General features: G+C 45.2%; 1 protein-coding gene across 1 annotated transcript in view; it reads left to right on the top strand.

The window, feature by feature from the left end:
* IFT140 (intraflagellar transport 140) overlaps window positions 1–21,028 on the top strand; it is a 275,713-nt gene that overhangs the window by 146,085 nt on the left and 108,600 nt on the right. Inside the window, exons 16-18 of the mRNA XM_077449176.1 lie at window positions 42–204; window positions 1,473–1,604; window positions 14,357–14,559. Coding sequence (XP_077305302.1) covers window positions 42–204; window positions 1,473–1,604; window positions 14,357–14,559 — 498 coding nt within the window. The remainder of the gene's footprint in view (window positions 1–41; window positions 205–1,472; window positions 1,605–14,356; window positions 14,560–21,028) is intronic.

Raw genomic sequence — 21,028 nt, 5'->3', positions numbered from 1 at the left:
ATGTTGTTTCAAGTTTTACATCTGTGTTTTTGTACCAATAGGAATCTCCCAGAGAGCCCCAAGCTTTTTGATCGGATCCCAATCAATCACTTCTGGGACCAGAGTGAGCCACGACTCCTGGTTTGTGAGGCAATGTTGGCTATCCCAAACTCCCTGCACCCATCACCAAAACACAACCAGCTTGTGGAGGTCATTCATGGAAAGGTACAGTGTGCGCAAACATTTTCTGCCTGTTTGTTTATGGTCACCCTTAGGAAATGTCACATTGGTCATTCTGCTGCTAGTGACATGTTGCCATCTGCAAAATCACCAATGAAAGGCTTTCACTTATCTTGATGGTATCGCTCCTTTGCTGGCTAGAACACTGCTGAATCACAGTTAGCAAGTCAGCAGAGAGGGAACAACATCTCACCAGTTCATCTAGTAAGGGGGCAACTCCATAGCAAAAGGTAATAAATTGCTTAGTGATCCTGATGCAGGCGGAAGTTGTGGGGGAGAATGACAGCAGGACATGCAGCAGATGGAAAACTAGTAAACAATGGACCCAGTTACTACTCTGGCAAGCTAAGCGGCGGCATGTACAGCCACAAGGAGAGAGAATGCCAGCAGTCAGAGACCAGCAGTAATGTTAGGGGTGGGCGGGGAAAATGCAGCTGTCAGATCAGACCTGTGGTATCTATCTATGATGGGTGAGTTTCTGGGGCACCACCCCCTTTCTCAAGCAGGCTTATCTAAGTCTGTGAAAATTTATTGGGCTTCTGCATGCTGTTTGTCCGGAACTCCAGATGTAAGTGTGCTATTTTAATTAAATGGCTTGCTATACAGTTCAACTAACTCCAGTATCCTGTCTGTGTTTTTCTTGTCTGTGCATGGAGATCCATACCTGGTCCGTGAAGGAGCTCCGGGAGTTCTTTGGACTATATTCACTATTTCACTTTGGGCTTTCATCATGGACGCTGCTTGCTAGAGGAGCACTGAGTATTAGGTACACATTAGTGTGTACATTCTTTAGCCCCCCCTTCACATTAGATCGACTTGTCATGCGATTTTACAGGTAAAATCGCTTGACAAGTTGCAGCCTATTGCAAGTAATCGCTCTGATAAAAACGGTTCCAACTTCGCAGTGCCGCAGCGATTTAAAAAAGTAGTTCCTGCACTACTTTTGGTGATTTTGGGTGTGACTTGCATAAACATGAAGTCACACAGTTTCAAAGCCGCAGTCAATGTGAACTGGGGCTTAACGTTGCACAGCCTGATTTGTGACTAATTGTGTTGCTAATTTGCTTGATAAATGTCCCCCTCCTCATTGTATTCTTCTATAAACATTAATTTCCTATTTATTTTCTCTAAAGAATAATTTAAGAAATAAATGTAGTGACATTTTTATCCATAACAAAGCAGGTAAAATGTTTACTTCCTCCTATCACTGGATATTAGGAGATCGCCTAAGTGTTTTTTTTATAACTTTGCAGGAAGATGTGCTGGTCATGTCTTTTTTCAGCACCCAAGAACATGGTTTGCTACTTCAGGAAAGCTACCCCAGGCCAGCAGCCTTCCAGTCACTTCTTGGTATAGAAGTTCCATACTATTATTTCACAAGAAAGGTGCGTAACCTGGCGTCTTGCCACAAAAATGTGGCAGCTAATACAGGGACACACCCTGTATTATTTAATCAATACATTAAGTTTCCTGAACCTTGTCTAATGCAATGGGGTGAGTTACTAAACGTTCATCCACACCATACCCAATGACCTGCATTCACCTGCATAGATCAATGCAGCCTCAATTGCTTTCTATGTGCCTTGTTAACTCCATAACACTGTGTTGAGGTGGGGTGTGTCTGCATTTTTTGAAAGCACAACTTGTATCACTGCTGCAGTGCATAGACTTAAATCTCAAAAAAAAAAAAAGTGCAATGCTTTGTGTACACTTTTCTACAAGCTTTTGCCATGTAGATGGGTATAAACAAAGCCTTAAAGCACATTTGTCAAACACAAGGCCCGCAGGTCTAATCCAGCCCGCCTAGGGGGGGGGTGTGCACTCTGATGTAAGGGAGGGTGGGGGGCTATTGACTTTTGATGGTGTCTGATATACCGTATTTATCGGCATATAACATGCACAGGTGTATAACACGCACATTGATTTTAAGAGGGAAGTTTCAGGAAAAAACTAAAATGTTTGTATTGGCGTATAACACGCACACACTATTTGCACCCAATTTTCATGGTGAAAAAATGAGTGCTATATGCCAATAAATACAGTAATCAGGAGTTGAGTGCTGTACACATCTAGTCTTACAGATACAACCGGTCCCTTGAGGGCAACCATAATGCTGATGTGGCCTGCGATGATATTGGCTTTAACACCCCTGCCTGAAACGCGTTGAATTCAACTTTTGGGGAAAAAATAATAAATGCACACATTTTTGCAGTAAAAAAAACCTGCATTCATTATTTTGTTCCTGCAGGAGCCTGCAAAGCATTGCACCCGTGATCAGTGAAACACGGGTGAAATTCCAGGCTCCTGCAGACAAGCCCTACAGTTTTTAGCCTATACCACTGTATGGGCTGTTAGCTTGAAAGCTGCAGGGCTTGTGAATATACTACAAAGGTGCTTCTCAGTGAAAACTACAAGCCGTCTGCCGTGGAGGAAGATGGGACTTGTAGTTCTCTCCTTCACGGTTGCCTGGGAATGAATGATACGGCTGTGTGAGTGGAGCACAGCACAGCCACTTAAAATGTGACCGTGGGGACAGGGAGAGGATCCCCCACCCGCTGTCACAGGATGGGGGGAGATGAGGACGTGCTGGAGCTCGTTACATGTTACACCCTAAATATAGGTGTAAAGTGTAACATGCTCCAAAAGGTGTACTTTAAGGAAATAAGACAGTTCCCTTAGCAAACTGAATGTTAACTAAGCTTAGTAAAAGGATGATTCAAAGTAAACAGAGGTCCACCCTATTTTCTATCACTCATTTTGCAAAGTGAACAGCTTCCACTCCTTTAGTAAATCAACCCAACCATATGGTATGCATGTTGTTATTAACCTCCCTGGCGGTGATCCCGAGTCTGACTCTGGTTGGGATTTTAGTTCCACGAGCGGTAACCCCGAGCCAGATTCAGGATCGCATCACTGGATACAGGGAGAGGTTACTTACCTTGTCCCCTGGATCCAGCGATGTCCTCCACGCTGTGTGATCGAGCTGTCCTCCGCTCGATTCACACAGTGCCCGGATGCCGCCGATCTCCGTTCCCTGCGACATTACGACGCACGGGAACAGAGATCGGCGCCAAATTCAAAAAATTCATAACACACAAAACACACACAAAACACACACAGTACTGTAATCTTACAGATTACAGTACTGTATAAAAAAAATTACACACCCCCTTTGTCCCTAGTGGTCTGTGCAGTGCCCTGCATGCACTTTTATATTATAAATACAGTTTTTTCTGCCTGGAATTTGGAGATTGTCCATAGCAACCAAAAACTGTCCCTTTATGTCAAAAGTGATTTTAGACCAACTAGAAAACAGCGATAATAAATTATAATCACTTGCAGAATTGAGTGATAGCGATTTGTGGGGAATGTCGTCATCAAACACTAAATCTAATGACAGCGACAATTCTGCAAATGAGCAAATTTCTGTGTTTTTGGATTTGATTACATTATTGAATAATTTTTATTAGTATTTATTATATTATAAACTTTATCATACCCGGGATGTCTGCTAGACTCTGCTTTGAACAGATTTAATACAGTTATCCCTAAGAAGTACAGGACTACAATATAAAACGCCAAATTTCTATGCAAAATAATTGTACCGCTTTCAGCTCCTAAAACCAGAACTAATCATACCGCCAGGGAGGTTAATGTGCTTTGTGCTGTCAGTAACCAATAAATACTGTTTTTTATTGTCTTTAATGTGCAAGTATGAGTTTCATTTACTATGCATGCATTTTATTTTTAAAAACCTTTTTGTTTTTCATCAGCATTTTTTTGTTTTTGTTTTTGATTTATGTTATTATTTGCTTTGTGTTCATTTTATGTTTGTCTTTTCATCATTTGCCTTCAGTTGTTGTTTCGGAGGGGCTGTGTATATCAGCCTGTCGTAAGTATAAAAAATTTAATTTCCGCAAACCTTTGTCGCTATTTTTAGTTGATCATTGACAGCAATAGTTTTATTTTCTTGAATGAAAGGGCCAGTCCACCCAAAAGTGCTGTCAGGTCATATTTTGTCAATATTTTGCAGCCTATCAAATGTGGTGGCTGCATTTGTTTTCTCTTTTATGCTTTTTCTCCTCTGTATTCACCTGCTGATCTGGTCAGTGCCACACCTCCTGTATTAGAAGGCCTCCACTCTGGATCAAGGGGGCACAAGGGCACCTTTGAACAGCAGCATTGTTAATCTTGGGGGAAGAGGAGTATTAGGTGTACTAACAAATTGAAGCCAAACTCTAGCTAGCATTTTATAAGCAGTTACAGCAGTTTTATTTCATTGTAAGCACACCTGTCAGTGGTAGATGGTTTGTCTCAACTCTCTAACTGCTACATTTGCAAGACAGCTTGTGGAAGGAAAGCCTAAAAAGAAAACAAATACAGCCATTAAATCTAAGAATTGTAAAGCTGCAAAATAATGTTTGCTTTTGGGGTTTATTGCTGCTTTAAGGTAATTCAGCTTTATCTGCTGCGTTACATTAATGAGCACACAATAACGCACACTGCATATGAATGGGTTGCCAATGCAACCGCAGTACAGATAAAATCGGACCTGCATTTTTCTTTTGACAAAGCACTCTGCAACACATGGTGATGCATTACCATGCATTGTGATGCACTGCAACGCAGGTGCATTTGGGTGCCATTTAAAATGGCAATGCGATACATGCTTTGTAGTAACTCATGTTTTCACAACACAACAATTCAAATGGGCTCTCCACTGTCTTTTCTGTAATTTTGAAGACATTTCCCTACTCATCTAAGTTGCTTTCTCAGCGCTGAGTGTTCGTAACATATCCCAGGATTTGTAGCTGCACAGGTACCGCCATCTCCTTAAAGTGGAACTATGCTTTCCATTTATATCCTGGAGCGCCCCTACTAGCCAGGGACATCTTCAGTCTGGTGGCGTCTGGGTATCATTTTCATTGGCTGGGCCAATATGATGTCACTCCCATAGGAGTTCATTCATGTCTACATTGACGGGATCTTCACTAAAATGTGCGTGCCAAACCCCTCTGTCTATCTGCTAGATCCAGCCATAGATGGTTATCCTCCACGCTTGTGGCTATTGGGTCTGTGAGTAGGGGCAATGGGTGCTAAGGGAGTAGTTCTGTGACTGGCACAGAGGTGCTCATGTGTATGTAAGGGATCTCTCCAAGCTGTCAGGTAAAAACTCTCTTCTGTGTAAGCGGGCACTTAGTAGTGGGAGCATGTTTGGGTAAGGTGGCGCATTGCTGGTGGGTTGGTAGGGTGCAGGGGACGTCCCTTAGCGGGTAAGCGGGCACACACAATAAATTGTTACATTTTTATGTCCAAAATAAATGTAAGTAAGTAGCCTTTCAGGTGCTTTATCCTTTTGCTGTTATATGTTTGGACATGTTAGAGATTCTCCCGAACCGAGGAAGCAGCTTGGATGAATAGGGAATAAGTCCAGTTAAATGTAACATTACTAGATGCCAGTTTATGAGACAAACAACCTGGAGGCACAAAGGCCTAGAGCTAGAGTATCCCTTGAACATGTTATTTCCCTATTACACAAACATTTCCATCATTGAAAAAACTAATTATTTTGTCTATCACCCCTACCATCCACTTTAGGTTTATTGCTGTAGTACAGATATGCTTTAAAGTGTAAAATGTAAGTCCAGTCGATTCCTAACTAAGCTTAAATTTGCTCCACCCTGCTTTAAACCCTATTCTATCTACCCTGTGAAAGGAAGATGTCTATACTTCCCTATTCTCAGAGCACAGACACATGATCAGCGGTCAGCGGCAGCGGCAGCTCAATGCAGAGGAGGGGCAGCCAACAATGGATGCCCCATAGTAAGCCCATGAGTGGCATCATCGCCCAGGTTCTGCAGCCATTGTCAGCTATCTTTCCTTTTCACTAAAGCCGGCCACCGGGAAGATCATGAAACTAGACCAGATCACTCCCAGAATAGTTAAGTATTTACATCTTCCATTCAAGAGGTGGATAACATAGGGTTTAGAGAGGTGTTGGGGGGGGGGGGGGCAGGGTTAAGCTTGGTTAGGAATAGGCTAACTAAGTTCACTTTAACTAATATCTGATTTGCAGTGGGGAAAATAATTATTTGATCCCCTGCAGATTTTTTTTTTAAGTGTACCCCTTTTTAAGAAATGAAGGATCTATAATTTTTTTTATCATATGTGTATTGTAAATGATAGAGACAGACTATCAACCAATAATCCAGAAAAAAAAAACACATAAAACATATGCTATAAACTAAGTTGCAGACAGTTCATTGAGTAAAATAAGTATTTAATCCCCAACTTCCAATATAATTTTAATAATAATAATACATTTTCTATAGGACTAAGATCTGGAGACTGAATAGGCCACTCCATGAGCTTAAAGCGGAAGTAAACCCATCCATAAAACTGTTTAATTTCCGGCACATTCTGGAAATGTAACATTCCAATTGGTTGTGCTCTCAATTAAACTGTCAAACCATCGGGGGCGTGGCCTGGAGTGCAATGGAGTAGGACGCCTGCAGTGAGTGTTCCGCTCGTCCATACTCCTGTTCTAACCATCCTGCATCATCCTTCTTCTACATACTACCTGGAGGACCCTGCCTTACCTCTTGCTCTTCCCCTGGAGCCATCTGCCCGTTTTGGAGGCCGCGCGGCGCCGCTCCGGTAAGCTGGATATTCCCGGGGGCAGCCTGTAGGACAGACCGCGGCTTCGGCCTAGTCGGCGGCCATCTTGCTCCACCCGGCGGCGGCTTTCTCTGCCCTCCGCGGCCCTCCGAGCCTCTCCGAATCTGCCCCGCAACACCCACGGCTACCGGATCGCTCTCGGCCGCGGGTGTGGTGCCTGTCACGCCGGTAGCAGCCAGTCGGATAGTCCGCGGCGCCGGCCTGGTCCCCGAGCCGGCGGCCATCTTGCTCCACCCGCGGTAGCCCTTACAGCCCTCTCTAACTGTTTTTATCCCTCCATCCGCCTCCCTGTGGCTGCCAAACCGCCCCTTGCCATCTGTGAAGTGCCCCTCTATCCTGCAATAGCTGGTTAGATAGCCTGCGGGGCCGGCCTGGGCCCTGGAGAAGTGGCCATATTGCTACACCCACCGCAGGCCCTTGCAGAGTACTCTGCGCCCACCTCCCCTTTCTGTGCCCGCTTCTCCTCTGCAGCAGCCACTGACCCTTGCAGGCACCAAGCCCCCATCCGCAAACCACGCCTGCAGCACTTGGCGATTGTTACGAGAGGGGAGATTGAGAAGCTGGCCTAATATATAGCGGCCATTTTGGAACACCCCGGACCATCCTGCACCATGTCCCCACCGAAAAAGTCTAACGAGACCGCTGACAAGCTTGTCAGATACCGCCGCCATGAGGAGGATCACCGAGCCAAAGATGGAGCTAGTGCTCCCTCTGACGCAGACCACTCCACGTCGGCCACCACCCAAGTCCTGGACGCTATAGCCCTCTGTCAGAGCACGCTCACCTCCAAAATTGAGGAGGTCAAAATTGATGTGTCTCTCATCCGGCAAGACCTCTCTACCCTCCGGGATCGTGTGGCGGAGACGGAGACCCGCATCAGTAGAGCTGAAGACATCATACACCCCCTGCAGCACACCACTGACGAGGTACGCCGTCAGCTGCAACAGCTTTGCGCGAAACAGGACGACATGGAAAACCGTCTCCGAAGATGTAATCTCCGCTTCATCGGCCTCCCTGAGACAGCTGAGGGCAATGATCCGGCGGGTTTCCTTGAAAGTCTTCTGACCTCCACCTTCGGAAGAGAGGCATTTTCGGTGATGTTCGCTGTGGAGAGAGCTCATCGAATTCCGGCCCGTCCCCCTCCCCAGGGGGCCCCACCGCGTACTCTGATTGCGAAATTTCTTAACTTCAGAGACCGTGACAAAATTCTCCGCCTGACTAGAGAGAGGGGCAATATCCCCCATACCAATACTCATGTGGCGGTATTCCCAGACTTTTCCAGCGAGGTGCAACGGCAGCGATCCAGGTTCCAGGATGTTAAGCGACGCCTTCGGGTCCTACACCTTAAATATGCAATGCTGTATCCTGCGAAGCTTCGCGTGGAATCCGAGGGCCGAACCCACTTTTTTGAAGACCCTGCCTCGGCATCCACCTGGATTGACCAGAGAGAACGCCGAGACTGAACATCTCACCCTACATATGCACTGTGGATGCTTTCCCTTTCTTTTCTTGCTCCCGTGGGTCCCCACGATATCTCCTCCTGCTACTTTGATGATTGAGTCGTCGCGATCTGCACACTATTAATCGACGCCCGTTGCAGGGCCAGGGGACTATCCCGGGAAGACTTTCTTTTCATCTCGTACTGGATCTCACAGCATGCCTATTCTCTCTCGGTGTTCCGCTGATCTGAGATCCCTACCTCCCCTGTGCCTGAGGAGCACCTGGGGAAGACCGAAGATTATACGACATCCAGGACTATTCTACTGTACTTTATTCATCATCCCTATGGCGGGCGGAGCTCCCCCCTGCTCGGCCATGATGGTATCACACCTTTGTGGCCCCTGCTCCCCATGCACCTTCCAGAGAAGAAGTCGCCCCCCTAGGATTTTTAGGATTTTTGTGTACTTCTCCCTCCCCCATTTATCTAATTTTTTTTTATCCCCCTTTGTTTTTCTTTTTGTTACCTTGGGTATCTATGCTCCTCTGCAAATAAGTTCCTTGCCTCCAATGGGTTCTAAGCGTTGGATGTCCCCTGTTGGTACCCAGTTTTGGGGTATGATGTCCAAGCCGTGTTGGGGTGGCACTGGACTGGGTGGGGGGTGGGATGTTGTGGTTTTTATTTTTTTTGTACCACTATGTTTGCTAACGTTTGTTTCTACTAAAGGTACTGTGTTAAAGTCATACCAGCATTTTTGGAAGTGGTTGCTATTGTGTTCTGTGCGCACTAAATTGGCCATGGCTGCCCTGCTGATTCTGGCCCGTCTATGGTTTATTGTTTACGCCCTGCACCCACCATGAGCTCCTTAAAGTTCCTTACGTGGAATGTCAGAGGCATGCGGAACAAGATAAAACGCACTGCCGCCCTGACATTCCTTAAGTCTCAGCGTGCTGACATTATCGCGCTTGTTGAGACCCATGTTACTGGCCATCTCCAGTCCTCTCTTAAGAAGCCGTGGATAGGTTGGGCGTACCATGCTACCCACACCTCATACTCCAGGGGGGTTTCGGTCCTAATTGCTAAAAGGGTGCCGTTTAATCTAGTGCTGCTCCAGACGGACCGGCAGGGCAGATATGTATTCCTGCATGCCACCATTAATGGATCCCCTATTTTGATAATAGCCTGCTATGTCCCCCCTCCCTATAACTCAGTTGTACTTAAGGAGGGCCTTGCATTTATGGCACACTACCCCTCGGTGCCGGCAGTGTGGTTGGGGGACTTTAATATGACCCTCATTCCCGCTCTGGACCGCATGGGCACCCCGGACTCCCTTGGTGACCCTCCAGCCCATACCAGACTACACCGTATATTGACCGACTTTGCTCTTGTGGATACATGGCGCCACAAGCATCCCCATGCCAAAGCATACTCGTGCTTCTCAGCCAGCCATAACACAATGTCCCGAATCGACTTCATTCTCATTTCACAGACTCTGACACCCAGACTGGAAGATGTGGGCTTCGCTCCGAGAATCCTCTCGGATCACGCCCCCTACTGGATTACGATGCGGCTCCTGGGGGCCTCTCCCTCTCCTGCTTGGCGGCTGAACCCATTTTGGCTGGCCGCCCTGCAGGAGCAGGGGGACATCTCTACGGAGTTGCAGCACTATTTTGCGGTTAACGGGGACTCCACTACTTACGTCATGGTGTGGGACGCATTTAAGCTTTACGCCCGCTCCCTGCTCTCCACGCGCATTAACAGACTGAAGCGGTCGTCCAAACTTGTTGTCCAACAGGCTACGGAACACCTACAGAGATTGGAGGAGGAGTTTTATCGAGACCCCTCGCCTGACGCAGCCACTAATCTTAAGCTCCAGCTACGACAGGTCTCCCAACTACATACGGAACAGGCCAAGCAGCGCATCTTTTTCTGTAGGCAAAGGGTATTTGAATATGGAGAAAGATCGGGCAGACTACTCGCTTACCTCGCTCACTTAGATTCCCGTCCCCCGGTCGTGGTGTCGCTGCTGGACACCCAGGGGAATGGTATTACGGATCCACAACAGGTGGCGGAGGAGTTTGCGAGATTTTATCGAGCACTCTATGCCACTCGGGTCACTCATACTCCCCAAGACACCAGAGACTACCTGGCGAGAATTACATTTCCCAAACTGACAGACGCCCAACGTGACCTTTAGAGGCCCCCATTACTGAGGAGGATATTTCCGAGGCAATTTCCTCTCTGGCCACTTCTAAAGCACCAGGACTGGACGGTCTGCCGCTAGAATTTTATGCCACCTACTCTGAAATTTTGACCCCTAAACTCCATGACTTATATGAGTCCATATTTGACACGGGAATCCTACCCCCCTCCATGAGGGACGCACAAATAGTTGTGATTCCCAAGCCAGGGAAGGACCCACACTATCCGGAATCATATAGACCTATCTCTCTACTACAGGTTGACATTAAAATACTGGCTAAGATTCTTGCCTCCCGCCTTAATCAGGTTATCCTCTCACTGATCCACCCTGACCAGACTGGCTTTATGCCAGGAAAAAACACCGCCATGAATATCCGCCGCTTACTTATGAACATCCAGGGATCCCATGATGAAGTCGGCTCGCGGGTCGTGGTGGCTTTGGATGCTGCCAAGGCCTTCGACTCCGTGGAGTGGAACTACCTGTGGGAATGCCTCATGGGATTTGGACTTGGCCCCAACTTTATCCGCTGGGTCCAACTCCTGTATCAATCCCCGAGGGCCAAGGTGTTTGTGAACGGCTGGCTCTCTGAGCAGTTCCCGCTGGAGAGAGGGACCCGACAAGGCTGCCCCCTTTCCCCCATGTTGTATGCGTTGGCTGTGGAGCCACTGGCTATTATGGTTCGGGCAGACGCCAGAATTCGTGGCCTTAAGATAGGAAATCTGGAGGAAAAGATCGGGATGTATGCCGATGATACACTCCTATACTTAGCCGACTCGGGTCCCTCCCTTCTTGCAGCCCTCCACACCATAGACTGTATCGGTAGTCATTCGGGTCTGAGCATTAACTGGTCCAAATCCCAGATCCTTCCGCTTGATCATTTCCCCCCTGTACCCACGTCCCCTCCTCTAGATCTCCCTAGGGTTTCCGCGCTCAAGTATTTAGGAGTGCAGGTCACTAGATCGCTGACAGACTATGTACCCCTAAACATTGAACCCCTTTACGCCCTGATCAAAACCAAGACACAAACCTGGGCCAGACTACCTCTGGGCGTTATGGGACGCATCAATCTGGTCAAAATGATACTTCTGCCCAAGATACTTTATTTGGTGTGGCATGCACCCCTGTATATACCACAAAATTTTTTCAAGACGATTGAATCAATTCTCAATTCATTTATATGGGGCCACAGCAGACACAAATTGTCTTGGAGACTTCTGAAGAATCCAGTGACAATGGGAGGGGCTGCCCTTCCTGATTTCCAGGATTACTACCTGGCCTCCCAATTGTCCCATTTTTATCATTTTGACAAGAGCGAGCTACCAAGATACCAGACATTACTTTGTAAACGCCCTGAAGACCCTGCCCACACCCCACTTCAGTCAGTCCTTAGGGCTCCACTGTCAAAACGTTCCCCCTATCCAAAAGTAGACATGTTGACGCATCACCGGAGGATATGGCGGACGGCCCTAAACAAACTTGGGACCCCACAGGTTCATTCTTATACTCCTCTCTGGTTCAACACTCACTTGCCCGAACTGCTGTCCGTTCCAGACCCCGCAGCTTGGACGCGGTATGGGATATTGTACATGCACCAAGTTATGACTAGCACTGGGCTTAAATCCTTTCAAATGCTAAAGGAAGAATTCGCACTCCCTAACCATCTCTTCTTCCGATATTTACAGCTCCGACATGCGCTACAGACTCAGTTTGCCGGCTCCAACCCCCCTCTGACAGTCCCTCCTATAGTAGATATAATCACAGGGGCTGAGCCAACCAGGTTGATCTCTGCCCTCTACTCCGCCATCCGTCTCCCGGGTTCCGTGGCATTGGCTTACGCCGCCAAGGCCGGATGGGAGGTGGATGTTGGACTAATTGAGGACGAGGAGTGGGATGATGTATTGGGGGATGTGAAGAGAGTATCCCCCAGACTTTCAGACCGCCTCACACAGCTGTACATCGTACATAGGACATATCTGACCCCCCAAAAGATAGCACGGTTCAAACCCACGTATAATCCGGGATGCCGCTTATGCGACCACACTCCAGCCTCCTTCTATCACCTCATATGGTCCTGCCCGGTTATACAAACATACTGGATACAGGTAATTCGCTTTCTCCATGACCAGATGGGCTCTCCTGTTAGCCTCGACCCGAAGCTGTGCTTACTTGGTCTCTTGCCAGAATTTGATGCTGACAAGTCCCTTCGTACCTTTTTACATGAAACACTGTTCCTGGCGAGAAAAGTGATTGCTCGCGGCTGGATGCAGGCCCTCCCCCCCACGGTCCAATGCTGGAAGAAAGAGGTTAACGATACCCTCCCGTATAAGAAATTAATATATACGCATAGAGGGTGCCCACTTAAATACGAGCAGATATGGGGCAGATGGTTGGGGGATGGGGAGACATGTACTTGATATGCTGTTGTATTGATCCCTTGCCCCCTTCCCCCCTCTGTTTCTCCCTTTCTGTGCTTCCTCCACCCCATGGGCCTGCTTTTATTGTGTCCCCCTCCCTCTCCTCCTTTTTTTTCTCTTTCTCTCTCCGCCTCCTGCCCCTTCCCCGGTTGACACGGATTGGTCTTACAATGATGCTACCCATCATAGGTATCTACACCCTATGCAGCGCAACTATCCCAAAGCACTCATGTATGCAACACTGCCTTGGCCAGGTTGGCCCTTATTACCTGATGTACCTTATGTATGCTTACTATGTATGTTATCTTCTCTGTTTCCTTCTTTTTGTTTTTTCTTTGTTTTTTTCAATAAAGTTTGTTTTTCAATTAAAAACTGTCAAACCATCCAATGGCTGGTGTCTAAACTGATCACATGTGCAGCATCATGGCAGTTGTCAATTAAACAGAGGCAAAGTTGGCAGCTTCCTTGGCTGAAAGCAATAGCAGGGGTTACTTACATTCTTGCTTCTTCTTGAGCCACTCCTTTGTTGCCTTGGCCGTATGTTTTAGGTCATTATCATGTTGGAAGACCCATCAAAGACCCATCTTAAGTGCTCTGGCTGAGGGAAGAAAGTTCTCATCCAAGATTTTACAATACATGGCCCTGTCCATTGGCCCATTAATGCGACAAAATCAGCCTGTACCTTTAACAGAGAAACAGCCCCAAAGCATCATCTTTCCACCTCCGTGCTTGACTTTAGGGATGGTGTTCTTAGGGTTATAGTCAGCATTTTTCTTCCTCCAAACATGACTTGTCGAGTTAATGCCAAAGAGCTAAATTTTGGTCTCATGACCACAGCACTTTCTCCCAATTCTTCTCTGAATCATCTAGACATTCATTGGCATGACTGTACATGACATGACTGCCTTCTTCAGGAGCAGGACTCTTATATAGAAATATAGGAGGAAATATAGAACTATAGTAAACTTATTGAGGGAGCTTAAACTTAGAGAAGATCTGTAAAAAAGAGTGGACCAAAATCCCTCCTGAGAAGTGTGCAAACCTGGTAACCAACTACAAGAAACTTCTTACCTCTCCTTGCCAACAAGGGTTTCTCCACCAAGTACTAAGTCATGTTTTGCTTGGGGATCAAATATTTATTTTACTCACTGAACTGCAACTCAATTTATAACATTTGTATCATGTGTTTTTCTGAATTTTTGGATGTTTCTGGATGTTTGATATTCTTTCTCTATCATTTAAAATGCAATTATAAACCCTTAATTTCTTCGTAAGTGGGAAAACTTACAAAATCTGCAGGGGATCAAATATTTCCCCCACTGTATGTTTGGGGCCCCTTCCTCCTCATTGCAGCTGCATAAACTAGATTTGTATTTGTTTGCTTATGATGTCATACATTCACAGTCAGGAGAAGAGGATGAGAAATCTGTCCCTGGAGAAGAAGGCACACCAGATATCCCCAATATGGTGGCAAAGAAACCTCTACGAGATTTCATCGGGTTGGAGGATTGTGAAAAGGCTACCCGGGATGCCCTGCTTAACTTCAGCTTCTACCTCACTGTGGGAGACATGGACGAAGCCTTTAAATCAATCAAGCTCATTAAGAGGTATGACAAACATTTTTTTATTTTACAGGTCACCATTACAACATAGATTTTACTTTATGAAGAAGAGTACAGGACTTTTGTGTACAAACATTAAGGGCACATTAATGCAATGCACCAGAACTTGCAGATGCGAATAAGCCCTAAAGAAAAAAATTATAGAGAAATGTAGACCAGTTTTTTTTTTTGTTTTTTTTTAGCCTGCAGGTTTTTTTTAGCTTGGTTCTAATATCAGACTTCAAAAAATAAAGGTAGATACATTGATAACAAATAACTTACTGGTACTAACAAAGCCTTGAATTAACCATGAAACAATGCATAAGCTCTGCTGCATGGGGAGAAGTCACTTGTTGCACTACACATAATTATAAATGGTACTATGGGTTGGTAATAAGGGGAGGAGTGCTGTAAGGGGGGTTGTTAATGGGTCAGTCCAAATTTGCACCTAGGACTAAAGGTAATTAAATGATAGCTGTACATATAAGCTGGCCATAGATGGATCGAAAGTCGCCTGGTTCAGCAGGGACTGCCCAAATTTCGATCAATCTATGGCTGTTCCCACTCCACAGAAGTTGATTGTTAGAGTGGTAATGTTGAAATATTTTCATTCAATCAGAGGCTGCAGCCAATTGCTAATTCAGTGTATTTTAACAATGGAGGAGTGGTGGATGGAGGAATCCTTTCCGCTATGCTATTGTATTCTGACAGTGGGGAATATTCCTCCATCCACCTTGCTTGTGTGGAAGGGGGGGATACATTTGTTGGGCTGATTGAAAAAAATGACCCACCTATGGGCAGCAGTTTATCTGACTCCCTTGCCACCAGCATTTCCCCCATGAATCTACCCTTGCTCCTGCCATACCTTCACTGCGCAGCCTACATGGACCCTCACTATCACCACAGCATAGTTTTCTTGCAAGGCAGCTTTTTGTTCTATTTAGGAGCTGAAATCTACTTTTGTTCCTATGAAAAGGCCGTCTACTATGCATCCCGACAGTTGGTGACTTCTCCAAAGAACTGAAATGAGGTTTTTTGGGAGGCTGTGCAGTGACAGCTTAGGGGGTTTTTAGTGGACCACAATTTAAAGATCTGGCAGAAGAAGAGAATTATAGTAACTATAACAATTTGTACCATCTGTAATTATAGACAGATTGGGGTTGATTTACTAAGGCTTGGTTCACATTACTGCAACCTGAAAGTCAAGCGACTTATGATGCAACTTTGTCAGGCAACTTGAGTGTTACTTTGATGTGACTTTTTGGAATGCCTGGGTAATCTTCCTGTAATGTCGGATCACATCAATATAGATGAGGCGACTTCCATTAATGTCTATGGGCATTAGTCGGATAGAAGTCTCCTTGAAGTAGTGCAGAAACCTTTTCTAAAGTCAGAGCGACTTCAGTAGTGCTAATTACGACAACTCTTATTGATTAACATGCGATTTCACATGCGACTTAGGTTCTCACAAGTCTGATCCTAAGTCATGGTGGTGTGAACCGAGCCTAAAGCCTTGTACACACGGTACGATTGTTGGCCAACCGACCGTCTGATTTTTGTCAAAAGGGCGTGTGCCAGGATCTTGTCTTACATACTAACGTTACACAATTGTCGTGCCACAAACACGAACATAGTGACCTACTACGAGGAATTTCAGCTCTTGAGCACCACCCTTCTGCTAATTTTTCATGTTTGGTGAGCATTGATTCCGAGCATGCGTGTTTGTACTTTCGACTTTTGTGTGACGGATTTGTGTACTGACCATATAAAAATCAGACATGGAGCTATTGTCCGCTGAAAATTTACTAGCCTGCCATCCAACATTTGTTGGGCGAAAATTGGAAAACAATTGTGTAAAGCCCCATACACACTATCAATTTTTCTGCTGAGTTTTTCCTTCAGATTTACCAAAACCATGTAGTGCAAAGGCCTGCCTGATTGCATACAGATTGAAACTCCTAAGGTTTGACCTCCTATTATATGGTTTTGGTAAATCTGAAGGAAAAACTCAGCAGAAAATCTGATAGTGTGTATGGGGCTTAAAGGAGTGTACTAACGGTAAGAATTTAGGACAACAGTCTGTCAACAGACAATCCCCTGCCAACAATCAAACCGTGAGTACAAGGCTTTAAAGAGTGAAAAATCCGGTGCAGATGTGCATGGTAGCCAGTCGGCTTCCAATTTCAGCTTAATCATTTAAACTTTGACAAAAAATAAAACTGGAAGCTGTTTGGTTGTGATGCACAGCTGCACCAGATTTTGAACTGTCCAGTTTTAGTAAATTGTCCCCATTGTGTTATTATATTAATTAATTATATGTATACATCCATCTTACTCTTTCATTTCGTCCAATATTATTGTATCCTGATTTGGTTGACTGAGTGATGACCGGTTAGTATGCTGTTGGGCTCCGGGTCCAGACAGAGAGCACAGATCATATTTGTACGGAAGTCTCTTGAATGATGATTTCAGCATTATTGGGTTTAAGGGGAAGTGACCCTGACCTTCTCTGCTTTGGGCATTGCTTGTGCAGAAGACTAATGCTTCTTCTACACTGACAGAGGAAATGTCCTCTTGTATTATCTCTAAAGGAAATCTACAGTAAAATGCCAGTTGCTTGTTTAATGGAGAGGTTTTCACACCAATTAGGAAGTGCTCGCAAAAATGAAGAGCTGGAAATTTCCTTCAATTAGGGGACTATGAAGTGCCCATTAAAACAGTGTGAACAAGGGTGATTGTGAACATGCCAAATTTATCAGAATAGAGGGTACTACTTGCATAAATGACACCATGTGGAGAGAAGGCATCAGTGTGGAGGTTGCCCCTTTAAGCAGAGTGGAAAGTGATGCAGATAAAGTTTATGCATAGCCAAAATTTTTTAGATAAAGTAGGGAATGTTTAATCCTGCTGACCTGGGATTGAAATACATGACCTTACCAGGCCATCCATGGCTTTGTTAAAAGTCCCAACCAACGTCCACTATTTAATCCTGTGTCGGTGTTTCAATTGTGAGGAGATTCACCCTCTTTAATTATCCTGGTGGGCATACCGAGATAGAAATTTATGGGAGCTTTGGGGAGATTTCTTCTCAATTCCTACTGTATCTCTATAACAGGAAGTGAAGAGAAATCTCTTCAATTGTATACAGATAGAAAAACAATAAAGTGACAGGTTTTAATTCTATTCCTTGCTCTCTCCAAATCGGAAAAAATAAGATTTGGCTTTATTTTACCTTAATAGCATAGAACGTGCCACATGGTGTTGCATAAAAGTGAGCTTTATTGTGCAAGGTGGGGGATACCCTATAATGTCTAGTTGTGAATGACTATAGAATAGCTTACAAGGTACCACATTAATTACCCTGGATCATACCACATCGAATAGTCAAGTTGGTTTTATTGAATAGAGCAGAGAATGGCACTTTGAGCACAGTAGAGGTTTCCACATTGAGTAAAGATCAGCAGCCTGCACTAAGCACATTTTGGATGCCATTAGAATTGGGGGTGCCAAAATAATTACAGTGCCTAGCGTGTTCCAGTTCCTGCCAACATCCAGCAACTTCGTGCAGCCATTGAAGAGGAATAGACCAACATTCCACAGGCCACAATCAACAACCTGATCAGCTCTATGTGAAGGTGTTCTGCACTGCATAAGGCAAATGGTGGTCACACCAGATACTGACTGATTTTTGGACTAACTGCACATTTAAGACCCCTTTCACACTGGGGCGTTTTTCAAGCGTTTTTCAGGCGCTTTAGCGTTAAAAAAAGCGCCTGTAAAGCGCTTGAAAGAAGCCTCATCTGCAATCCCAATGTGAAAGCCCAAGGGCTTTCACACTGAGATCCCTTTCACACTGAGGCGTTTTTCAGGCGCTTTAACTTTAAAAAAAAGCACCTGAAAGAAGCCGCAACTGCAATCCCAATGTAAAAGCCCGAGTGCTTTCACACTGAGGCGCTGCGCTGGCAGGGCATCAAAAAAAGTCCTGCAAGCAGCTTCTTTGCAGCGCTTTTGAAGCGGTGAATACACCGCTCCTAAAGCGCGCCTTCCCATTGAAATCAATGGGAAGCGTCTGCAAAACGCCTGAAAAGCGCTTTTGGCAGCAGCGCTTTGTGGGCGCTTTAACCCTTTATTTGGCCACTAGCAGGGGTTAAAAGTGCCCCAATAGCGCTCGAAAAACACTGGTAAAGTGCTGCTAGTTTAAGCAGCGCTTTACAAGCGTTTTTTCGGGCGCTGACGTGAAAGGGCTCTTAAAGCACTTGGGCTTTCACATTGGGATTGCAGATGAGGCTTCTTTCAAGCGCTTTACTGGCATTTATTTTAACGCTAAAGCTCCTGAAAAACGCCCCAGTGTGAAAGGGGTCTTAGAGTGGCCTTTTATTATGGCCAGTCTAAGGCACACCTGTGCAATAATCATGCTGTCTAATCAGCATCTGGATATGCCACACTTGTGATGGGGATGGATTATCTCGGCAAAGGAGAAGTGCTCACTAACACAGATTTAGACAGATTTGTAAACAATATTTAAGAGAAATAGGCCTTTTGTGTACATAGAAAAAGTCATAGATCTTTGCGTTCAGCTCATGATAAATAGGAGCAAACACAATAGCCATACCATTATGACCACTGACAGGTAAAGTAAATAACATTGATTATTTCATTACAATGGCATCTAAAAGTCAGTGGGATATATTAGGCTGCAAGTGAACATGTTGTTCTGGAAGTTGATATGTTGAAAGTAGATCAAATGGGCAAGTGTAAGTAATAGGGGGGTGTCTGCTGCACACAGAAGGATTTATTTTTTTATCTTAATGCATAAAATGCATTAAGATGAAAAATTTTCTGACTTAATAATTACTTTAAGTGGTTCTAAACCTCAAACATGAAATAACCATGCTATAGCCAAAAGGTGGCTACAGCGCATCCTCCCGAGATCACGTAAGTGGAGCCCTCTGTGATTGTCAATTACTTCAGACTCGGCTGATCGCAGACTGGGGGTAAAGGGCCAATGACAGCGGCCCTTTACCACGTGATCAGCTGTGAGCCAATGACAGCTGATCACGGAAGTAAACAGAAGACGGTTATCTGCTTTTTTCCTTGGGACATCGGTCAGCATTTAGCGTGAGGAGAAAAGAAGAAAGCGGGGAGAAACCGGCTTTTGTTACAGGGACATCAGTCCCAACATTGCTCACCAGTGCCATCTATCAGTGCCCATCAGTACTGCTAATTAGTGCCCACTAGTGCTGCCAATCAGTGCCCACCAGTGCTGCCAATCAGTGGCACCTACCAGTGCCCATCAGTGCTGCATATCAGTGCTGCCTATCAGTGCCGCCTTTTAGTACCCTTTAGTGCCGCCTATCAGAGCCCATCAGTGCCACTTATTAGTGCCTCTCTATCAGTGCCCACCAGTGCCGTTTCATAAGTGCCCATTAGTGCCACCTCATTAATGTCTATCTGCCCATCAGTGCAGCCTCATCAGCGCACATCAGTGAAGAAGAAAAATTACCAGATTGCAAAATTTTATAACAAACTATGAAAAATGATTTATTTTTCAACATTTTCTGGCTTTTTTTGAGTGATTAAATACTACCAAAATAAAGCTCTGTTTGTGTGAAAAAAAGATAAAAATTATTTTTGAGTACAGTGTTTTCATTCAAATTGTGACAGCGCTAAAAATTGGCCTGGGCAGGAAGGGGGTATAAGTGCCCATTAAGCAACTGGTTACCAAAACATATCCCTCTATAGAGTGTACTTGTCTCAATCCAGAGCACTGAGTGTTGTTTCTATCTGCTGCCTTGTTCATCTGCTATAAGCATGAGTCACTTCTGACAAGTTTTCTTGACACCAAGAGAAAAATTATTACAGGGGAGGGATCTTCAGCTAATTGACAGTCTCAGCTCTGCTGTGTGAAGGGGTGTGTCTCATCCTTCCAATCATCTCCCAGAGCCTTCCTCACTGATGTAACTTTAGCTCTCCACCCCTGGCTTTTAGAGCTTAGAGATGATGTGTAAATTTTGCACGTTGAATGGATGTAGGGGAAGGATGGCTGTAGATAAACCGAAAAACTATGTAGGATGATTTGTTTAATCCCTGTGTAACACCTGAGGCCTGTCAGTTCACTGGGTATATGTAAGGGTTAACAACCACTTTAATTCTAGTTCTGATAGAAAGGTGTCAGAACACATAATGCATCTCAGTGTAGCTGTGTAGCTGCAGACCGGTCAGGGTACCCATGCTGACCCGTGTCCACAACCAAAGGCCCCTACAATGGACACGTGAGCATCAGAACTGGACCACAGAACTATGAAAGAAGGTGGCTTGGTCTGATGAATCACGTTTTCTTTTACATCATGTGGAAGACGGGGGCATGTATGTGACTTACCTGGGGAAAAGACCTACTCCGTATTAGTTGGGTGATCATAATATTATGGCTGTTTGGTACAGATTGTAATGATTTTATAGTACAGGTTTGTTATCT

The sequence above is a fragment of the Lithobates pipiens genome, unplaced genomic scaffold (assembly GCF_037356315.1).
Source record: "Lithobates pipiens isolate NorthernLeopardFrog02 unplaced genomic scaffold, aLitPip1_a1.2 Scaffold_22, whole genome shotgun sequence".
In the NCBI taxonomy this organism is placed as follows: Eukaryota; Metazoa; Chordata; class Amphibia; order Anura; family Ranidae; genus Lithobates; species Lithobates pipiens.
Note: the sequence above shows the minus strand (reverse complement) of the source record. Positions and strands in the feature narration are given on the sequence as shown.